The following is a 10,280-nucleotide window of genomic DNA, read 5'->3' on the forward strand; positions in this document are numbered from 1 at the left end:
GAGGATCCATCTATGTTTCCTGCAGTTTCCCTCCGTTGCTACTTAGGAGCTACCTTGCACTCCCTGCGAAGTCCAATCCAGCACAGCAGATGAGGAGGAGGCTCGGCATCACGCGTGTTGGTGCAGCTGCCTCTTCGCCGGCCTCCGCACCAACAGCTGGAAATACTGAGGCTTTGTCTGGCTCAGTAGGCCCGAAAAGTGCCTGGAAAACCGATATTTGTCTGGCCGCAGTGTTGAGCTATGGGGGCCACGAAAGGGCATCACTGGCTACCACTGGATCAAGACACTCACATGGTAGAGACACCGTGTTGTGCCTTCTTGCATGAAGCCGATAGGATTGGCCTTTCGTTTGATGGTTGAGGTAAATGGTTGGTGAGGAGCCACTTTGTGAAAAGGACGGATGGATGACGGTTCGGCTCCCGAGTGCAAATGTTGGAAAGTTGATCAGTGTCGATTCTCCGGGAAAAAAGATAACACTTAATGGCATATAGACGGTGTTCTGTGTAACCCATACTACAAAAATGAATTGTTAACAAACCACGAAAAATGTTCGAGGGAATGATCTGCTAATAAATTACTGAAAAACAAAGAAAAAATGTCATATATACCTTTTTTATTTGAATTCCTCCATCTAGACGACACCATGTATCCATGGGAACCGTCTTTTCAAATAAACAGACGGCCAAATCATAGAGTGAGTGAATTTTTAACAGATATGCAGTTTGAAGATGTAAAATGAAGGATGATTTAACCTTGTGTTGTTATTTATACAATTTCACTATCATGTTAAATTGAATAAGGGCACATGCATTCTCATATTAGATCAAATGGGTTGTATGTTTGTTTTGTTGGCAAAATGTCATCACAGAGCACAGTGAACTCTCTTTGGCCTTCAACTTTTAGTCTCTCTCTCTCTCTCTCTCTCTCTCTGTCTCTCTGCCTTTCCCTCACCCTCCCTCTTCTGTCACCTCTCACAGAGCCTGGCAGCATCAAGCCAGCTTGCATTTTAATTTGGCCCTGAAGTTACTTATTTCATTATCGATCATCCGTAATGCTGAATCAATGTTCATCTTGTTACGTGGGCCATACCCGTGTAATACAGTGATAGTGGGGCCCGGAGTTACTCATTCCCTTTACAAAGTGACTTTACCGTAAAATCAATGCCTTGTGTTACTGATACAGGGCAAACTGCAGCAGATGGAGCGAGAGTGAGTGGGCAGAGTGGAAACAAAAGAAAAACTCACCTTCAATGCAGCGTTCTTAAAAGGTACTCAAAAGGCATAACAAATAAATATGGTAGGAGTATTGTGTTATCGAACAGTAGTTTAACGCATTACCCTTGACTTGGGTGGGATCAATATTATGAACTATACGTATGCTTTTCCAGCTGATACCCGTTGGATTTAATGCTGTGGTTTGTGATCTGTGCATTAATTACATTTGACATGTTTTGCACAGGTCTGGATTATTTTACACTCACAATCCCTTGACCCAGCACCACCATATGATGCTGGAAAATATAAATCATTTAATCCAGATTAATGGAATGACATTTTATTACCAAAATAATGACAGTTTAAAGGAAATATAAGAATCTTAATCTCAAAAATAACTATCTGTTATTATGACCTGTCCAGGCCAAATCGATAGAGAAACAAACCAGAATACCCACAGTATTTTTCAAGTGGGTTTTTACCACTTCTCCATCAGACTCCCAGGACTAAATAAACAAACTAGTGTTGTGGAGTGATGGATGAGTATCATGGGTTAAACCTGTAACTTCATATGGTACATAACAAAGACATTAAAGGCAGTAAATTGAAGAGTCAATGCTTTCTAAAACACCACCCATTGAGTGAAATGGACACACAATATATATATATATATATTATATTATATTTGATCCAGGATATTTTTTCAGAGAGATGAAAGTCGACATTCAGCAGCTATAAACACCTAATGAATGTAGTCTTTAGAACTTTCGTATCTCTTTAAGGTTCGGTTAATATATTGCACATTGTACAAAACGTTTAAGCTGCTGGCCATTTTTAAAGCTCTGTTCAAGACCTGAATCTAAAATGGATCTCCAACTCAATCCACTTGCTCAGCCTGACGGCCTGACAGTTTTAAATTTAGTAGTAGCCTACAACCTGAACTTAACAAGTTAATGTAAAACACTTGCAAGGCAATGCGTTAATTCACGCTTTGATCCGGTGTCCTAACCCAGTTTAATAAGTTGCACTCCATTGACTATTAATTTGTTTCCAAATGGCGTGAGCAGGAGAAACCGCTCCAAAATGCTTTACTTTGGCTATCTATTTAATATGCATGATTGGTTGGTGTAATGTAATTAAAATCACACTATTGAAATTATTCTAACAAGGAAAAAAAAATTAAACTTTAAATGTATTTCAAAGTACACTTGCTTCTGCTGCTAAGAACAATTAATTTTTGGAAACTAATTCATTTAGTGGATTAAGCTTCACTGTTCTTCAAACACTGAGATTTATTGGACCTTTGTTTCACCCTAATGGGACATGAGTTGGAAGGAACTGCAGTTATTTTTTTGGGTTACCCACAGATTAAACTTTGAAAACCGCTGAGGAACATCTCTGATTGACAACAACAGTTGGTGTATATTCCCAACAGCTATCAAGAGATAACACCAATAGTCACTTCTATGACATTTCCTGCATTTTATTTAATGTATTAGCTTGAACTGACCAAAAGCTTTTTGCGGAAATTCTCCTGAAACTGAAAATTGTGGTGAGTGACAAACTCAGCAAATACTGCTGGCTCTGCTGAACAAAACGAGTACAGAAATCTCTCTCTCTCAAACACACATAAAAGCGTACAGCGGTCATTAATTGCATTTTCTTTTTGATAAAAATGTGTGTTTTTAGTCTGTCACCGTAGCGTTGTGGAAGAGATCTAAATGGGTGATTCGGTTCTCCCTCCGTGCCACGCGTGTTGCATAAGGAACTATACTGTACACTGCAGAGACGTTTGCTTGTGAGAATGTGGAATCGTGTCATCTGCATAATTACCGTCCAAGAGCTCTTTCACAAAACAGCCCCCCCCCCCGGTCGCCTGTACGCGGTCTGCCCTGTTTTTTTTTTTTTTTTTACATAACCTACTAATTCAATTGGCTCCAACGCGCTGCCACCACGCGCCCTTAAAGTTGTTCAAAGAAACTATCTGATAATACTGATCAATACAAATCATATGAAAATATCAATAATAATAATCAAAGTCAAAAAGATGTAACGTGGTGGTTTGGGCCTTTTCTCGTGTGTGTGTGTGTGTGTGTGTGTGCGGGGGAGTCCAGCTGGGGTTAGTTTACTGTTTACTGAGACTCTCTTGAGGAGAAATGGGGGAGCTGCGTCTTAATGCTTTTATGGCCACGCCAGTTTCCCGGGTCGGCGTGAAAGTGTTGAGTTAGTGCGTGGCGCGTTTGATTGGAGGCAATAAATCAGACGCAGTCCTTGGCGTGGGTGGAGTGGAGTGGAGGGGGGGAGGAGGAGGAGGAGGAGGAGGAGGAGGAGGGAAGGGTGGGGGGGGGCAGTTGGGGAGGCGACCGACCGACCGACCGTCGTCTCGGGGATGAGACACGTGTCCATCCGGACTCGGAGCGCTGCTTAGTGGACACCAGCAGTCAGACACCTCGCTCGGAATTATTTATTCTCTCTCTCGCTCCTCCCCCTTCTCTCTCTCTCTCTCTTTTTTTTTATCTCCTTCTCTTTTTGTTGTTGCCGTTTTAAAGTTGTCCTTCTTCTACACACTTACGCATTTATCTTTAACCACCCTCCACTTCACTGTCTGGACCCCCTCCGTTTGTAGGTCGATCTTACGTGTCTGTGCGTGTGTGTGTGCGCGCGCGCGTTAAGTGTGAGCGTGCTATTGACTGCTATGTAGTGATTACCATTCCGGTCGGATGGCACCAGCAAGCCGCTGTAATTAATAACCCCATAATCCGGGTTGGGGTGGATGTCGGCGAAGAACACACACAGATTCAGGACAGAGTTTTACAGACACAAGGCGTATCCGTATGGGGTAGTTCTATGTATGAAATTATAGCTGCTATTATCCCCCCCCCCCCCCCCAGACAATGATAACTATCTGCTTCCAAAGAAGATTAAAGGTTTATACAAGTTTAGAATTCTTGGAAACCGGGATTCGCATTATCAAAACTACACTGAGATTGATGAGATTTGATCCCGCCGTCAATAATACGTTAAGACTTATATTTAAATAAAGTGCGTGGAATAATTATTGAACCTCTGCAGTTGTTTTGCGAACGATTAACAAAACAGATGCTGGTATAAAAGTCGGTTCAAATGCGATTACGGTTGTCCCGTACACACTTTTTTGTATTGATTCATGGAATTTCAATTTTGACTCCCTTGTTTGGTTTTAATCCGTATTATTTACAAGAAACATCAGGTTGCATCATAATTATTGAATGGATTTTCTTAAAGTGCAGACTGTCCGGATGATCGTTTGGTTTTAGAGCGGATTTAGAGAAAAGTATCTCAAATCACTAAATAATGTGTTGTCTTAAGCTTTATATCGAGCAATCTGTTTATTTACTCCGTTACAACGTTGATGTTATTTATTAATATTACGTGTCATTATTTTTGTTTATTGGCTTGGTTAACAATAACAATTATAATGTTATAAATATTTGTTTATTTCTTAATATGTTTTGCTCATTCTTTCTGAAGACAGTGTTGTTTCCCCCGGAATACACATCTTCCCAGCCCAATCCACTAAGTTGTTTATTACTTGTCATTGTTGGTACTTTGCACTTTACTCTTCATTAACAGTGTAATGTGCCTATCAACAGCTCCCTCTTTGATGTCAAGTAGCTCCATGCGACCCGTTTGATGTCCTGAATTGACTCCGATTCGCCCATAACACCTCCGAACCGGTGTAAAAAAACACAGTTACGGTGACATGGCGATAAATTAAAAAAAAAAAAAGGTGTGTGTAGCCTGTGATCCAGGGTCATGACAAGGCGTGAGTACCGCCGCTAGTTAAAAACATATTCATTATTTTCTGTTTTTTTTTTGCTTGTGATTTAATAGTGTTTGAAACTGCCACCTGACGTGTTTTTTTTAATATATAGAGGAATGTCAGTTCCAAAAAAATGTGCGTGAACAATTTCCAATTGATACAAGAGAGGGAATTAATTTGACTTTTTTTTAACCGAGGTCCTCCTACGCAAATCTCCAAGAATAAATGTGCTCTTTTGCATTAAAATAGAAAGAAAACTAGAGACAAAAAAAACGAAGTTAATCAGTCGTAGACATCACACGGCTTACTGTTGTGCAAACGGGCGAAATTGAGAATTAACACAAACAATGCGGTGGGACGGACTCAAACAAATAACAAATGAAATAGATTGGCGAGCCATAAAATGAGATTTGAAACCCCATTCAAATAAGAGCTCGCGACGTCAGTGCACTTATCCGAGAAGAGAGAGCGAGGGAGGGAGGGAGGGAAAGAGAGAGAGAGAGAGAGAGAGAGAGAGGGAGGCTTGTCGGTGAGCGGTGGATATGAGAGGGGTGAGATTTGAGAAATAGGAGGGGCTTCTAAACGACTAGAAATGTCAATCTGAGCAAGGCAGTCCCAATAATCTAAAGCAATCTGTAAGGACCTGACCTTAGTCCATCCAGATCAATAGGGAAGTGCGGGTGGAAAGAAGAAGAAGAAGAAGAAGAAGAAGAAATAAGGGGCGCAACCGGATCGTTTACACTGGCTGCTACCGAGGAAATATAGACTTCCCCTGCTCGCACCTTTTGTTGCTCACATGCTCTCACTGTAAAAGTGGATATCGAGGCAAATCCCTCGCTTTGTGTGACCGCAGCAGACTTTCCCCCCTCCCCTGTTCCCGCCGTCATGTCGTTCCCACAGCTGGGATATCAGTACATCCGACCGATATACCCGCCGGAGCGCCAGGGGATCGCCAGCAACGCCCGGGCCGGGACAGAGCTCAGTCCGTCCGGCGCGCTCTCCAACGTCCTCTCCACTATGTACGGATCTCCTTTCGCCGCGGCGGCGCAGGGCTACGGAGCGTTTCTGCCCTACTCCAACGACATATCCATTTTCAATCAGCTGGTGAGTCACTTTGGTCCCTCCTCAAAGTCTTCGGTAGAACTTTTTTTTTTAAAATATATATATATATATATATTACTTAAATTACGCAATTGAAATGGAAATGAATAAACTATTCCGGTTCATTGGCACTTTTTTTGAGCGTCAACTTTTTGAGCGACGTGGTGAAAAAAGCTGCTTTTTTTCTGGGCTGGATCTTTTGTGAAATGTAGTTAAAAGTGGTTAAAAAGTAACGTATTAACAAAAGCGTGCTTAGGCCTTATTGTTACATCATTCCCTGAAAGTAACGTCTGACGAGTTTATAAAAGGTTGCAACGTGCTGTGACGGTTTACACACATTAAAGTATTGCCCGCTTAAATGTTTCGTTGTAAATTTTACATCGTAACATTTAACATTTTAAAAAGTTGCATTCAGTTGCCTCGCTTTTGGTACAAAAAAAAACTCGTTTAAGTTAAATAAAAAAATATATTTTTGTTGTTTGTTTACAACCTTAATAGAGACCGTATTGTTGCTGCATTACTCTTAAATCCCTTTCCCGCAGTGCGTGGCTCAGTCCAATGTGTCGTGGAGAATAATTAAGTGTAATAAATCCCTCTGACTGTGATGCTTTGTGTTCGCAGGGTGCTCAGTATGAACTCAAGGACAGCCCCGGTGTCCAGGGACACCCAGGGTTCGCCCACCATCATCCCGCGTTCTATCCATACGGCCAATATCAGTTCGGTGACCCGTCCAGACCCAAAAACGCCACCAGGGAGAGCACCAGCACCCTGAAGGCCTGGCTCAGCGAGCACCGCAAGAACCCTTACCCCACCAAGGGCGAGAAGATCATGCTGGCCATCATCACCAAGATGACCCTCACCCAGGTGTCCACCTGGTTCGCCAACGCCAGGAGGAGGCTAAAGAAGGAGAACAAGATGACCTGGGCCCCGCGGAACCGCACCGACGAAGAGGGAAATGTTTACGGCAGCGATCACGAGGGGGAGGAGGGGGACAAGAGGGAGGACGAGGAGGAGATCGACCTGGAGAACATTGACACGGAAAATATCGAGAACAAGGACGACTTGGACGACCAGGACGACCTGCATTCAGACATTAAACTGGACGGGAGGAGTGACTCTGAGATTTCTGACGGCTATGAGGATTTACAAGGGCCCGACCAGAGGTTTCTAAAGTCTGTGGGGAAAGAGGGGAAGGACGCGGAGAGGGTGGGGGGGGAGCACTTCCACGGCCACCACCACCACAGCCACCTCCACAGCCACCACCACCACCACCACTCCGCTTTGGACACCAAAGCGTCCCAGGCGAACGGCGACCAGCTCAAACTGAACCCGGCGTCCGTGGTCGGCTCGCCGCCATCGGAAAACAACCCCGCGCCGGCCCAGAAGCCAAAGATCTGGTCTTTGGCGGAGACGGCCACGGCCCCCGACAATCCGCGCAAGTCGCCGCACGTCAGCGGCGGCCACTCGGGCGCGGGGCCCGCCGCGCAGACCATCGTCGCCCCGCACAGACTCATCTCTTCGTGTCCCGTTGGGAAAATGCAGAACTGGACGAACCGAGCCTTCTCGGCGCATCAGCTGGCTTTACTGAACTCGAACCACTACCTGGGGCTGGCGAACCAGGCCACGGCCACCGGCCTGGCGCTGTACAGCAGCAGCAGCAGGCACACGGAGGACAAGAGTCATAGTTCAGAGACGTCAGTCACAGGTACATGTCCCCGACACTGAGACGCGCGTGTGTAAATGAGTAACAACAAACAAAGACACTAGTCCAAATGCCCGTCATTCATTTCTATTATGTTTTTTTTTTAGACCTCCCTTTGCCTGTTCATGGATCTTTTTTTTCTTCTTCTTTCTTCTCTCTTTCTTTCTTTAGGCCACACAGATGAACAGTGTTACAATATAATAGCTTACAGAATGCAGTGTGTGTGATGTATGCGTGTGCGTGTGTGCGTGTAACTGCTTTGAAAAGAAAATGTCCGAGAGAATTATGAAAGCCTCATCAGAAAGCATTTAAGAAAGAAAAAAAAAAAGAAAAAGTCAAATGTTGAATTGGTTGAAAAGTGTTCCTAATATTCGTGTCCGTTTGCTCTTGCTTCGTCCCTGAGATATTGAGGCCCATGTGCTTTACTTCAATGGTTTACATAAATTCCTCAGCTCATTAAGCCAACTAGTTTCCAACACTAAATTCACTGAAACCCGTTATGGGCTCTGAGAGTAGGCCGTTCAATGATTGCGTTTTAATTTTCACTGCCATCATTTCAGAGAGCTCTAGTGCCTTGGATGCAGAGTAAGAAGTTGTTAAAAACAGCTTTGCACCCAGTTCAAAGATAGCAAGGCTGTCAATTGATGCCATTTGGGAATTTTCTTTTCGATGCCATATCACATTTTTCTTTTTTAAAAGCAATATTTACCCAAATTAGCTTTTATTCTAAGATGTGTTTTTTTTCCATCCCTGTGTTGATGCGCATGTGTTTTTTCGTCAAGGCCTGTGTTACACTTACTTGTTTGGTCATGCAAATGAGCTCAATGCAAATTCACTACAGGCTCGTTTTTTTAAAGGCAATTGTCACTTTTATATCATTTTGATTTTTTTCTTTTTAGCTTTTCCCGAGGCTATTATTAGTTGGATTTCTTTTTAGAACACTACACTTTTTTTTCTGTTCCCCCCCTGTGTATTGCAGGCCTCAGAACCAACTAAGCAGCAGCGGTTCCGTTGGCTCTCCCCATAACCTCACACCAATCCTCATTATGCTTTTTTTTATTATTTGAATATGGAATGTAAAATAAGAATAATACATCTCTGTATACTTACATTGTAAGCATGTCCTGTGTAAAACTGCTAATGTAATAATGTATGAACCTGTAGTCTGTGAGTTTTTCTTTTTCTTTTTGTAAGTTCTGTGAGGATTTGATGTTCAAATGTTTTGTATATAAAGTTAAGAATATGTACATACTTGTGAACCAAATTGTACAAGAAAGTCTATATTTTGGCTAATAAATGAACTGCTGCAACTTTAAGAAATTGCTGTTTTTTGGCCGAGGTATTTTGACAGCTGCTTTTGATGGTGGCTGTTGTTGTGCACTGCAGCTTGAATTGCATCGCTTTGGTTGTTGTGTGTGTGTGTGTGTGTTAGTGGGCAGCCTGGGGCGCACATTTCATCCGCCGTGGCAGTGATAAGTAAATATTCGAAAGGGATTCATCACACTTTTGTAGCGAGGGGACTTGAGGCTAATTAGCCAGTGGTGCGGCATACATTTGGATATTTATGTTGTGGTATTATCTTTATAAAAGCGGAAAAAATATATATATTTTTTTCATTCATTCCCCCCTCCCCCCCCCGAAAACGGTATGCTTTATAAAGAGACTTTAGGTAATGAATGACTGTTAAATGAATTCTGCTATTTGGTCAAAGCGGTTCAGCTGATCCGGATGGATTTTGGCTCCGAACCGTAACTCACACATCTCATCATGCCCAATTTGGCAAGATTTTGCGCTTCACACAGATGCTTGAAATATTTCCCTCAACTAACGCTGCTCTTTGGTTTAATTGTAATGCACGGTCTCTGTAGAACTAATAATAACATCATTTATTTCCATCTCCCTAGATGTGATTGTTTGCATTTACGAGCCCTTATCAGGGGAAGTTTATGTAAACTTAGTGTTGGAGCTCCCTCTACAGTCACATGCAGTCGACCATGTTCTGGTTCACACACACACACACACACACACACTCAATTTATTTCGGCTCATTTCTAAATTATCCATCATGTGTGGTATAAAATTCGATAGTATATTTTTCTCTTATTAATCTGTAACATAATCAGATCTTTTTTAACACGTTTTCGAGCCTTCCTGTTGGGATATTATGATGTACAAACGCATATGTCTCAGTGAATCACTTGTTTTGGTGCTTCAAAAAGCAAGCACACGTATGTAATCATTTTTCACTTTGGGTCACAACGACAATGGGCAACAATTATCTATAAATATTATGCAAATATGTCCCGAAGAGTACAATAACGCAAAATCTGTAAATAGATCAAATTCCGCCTGTAGTATTAAATTTTATTTTATGGCTGTCATGCCTGACTTAAGTACAGGACTTCTCAATCATCCTTGAAGGCGCCTTCAGTTGGTTCACTTCATTGTAAGATGAGATAAA

At 42.5% G+C, this 10,280-nt stretch overlaps 1 protein-coding gene across 1 annotated transcript; it reads left to right on the top strand.

Annotated features, from left to right (window-relative positions):
- Positions 1-5,538: 5,538 nt before the first annotated feature.
- Positions 5,539-9,405, top strand: irx3a (iroquois homeobox 3a). The gene is made up of 2 exons (XM_037455606.2): positions 5,539-6,120; positions 6,739-9,405. The coding sequence occupies exons 1-2, from the start codon at positions 5,902-5,904 to the stop codon at positions 7,840-7,842; spliced, it is 1,323 nt and encodes a 440-aa protein (XP_037311503.2). The 5' UTR covers positions 5,539-5,901; the 3' UTR covers positions 7,843-9,405.
- Positions 9,406-10,280: the final 875 nt, after the last annotated feature.

Source organism: Pungitius pungitius, chromosome 4 (genome assembly GCF_949316345.1).
Source record: "Pungitius pungitius chromosome 4, fPunPun2.1, whole genome shotgun sequence".
NCBI lineage: Eukaryota > Metazoa > Chordata > Actinopteri > Perciformes > Gasterosteidae > Pungitius > Pungitius pungitius.

Coding starts and splice junctions, on each gene's coding strand:
- irx3a (XM_037455606.2), top strand. CDS start 5,902: ATGTCGTTCCCACAGCTGGGATATCAGTACATCCGACCGATATACCCG. Junction 6,121..6,738: donor TATCCATTTTCAATCAGCTG/GTGAGTCACTTT, acceptor TTGTGTTCGCAG/GGTGCTCAGTATGAACTCAA.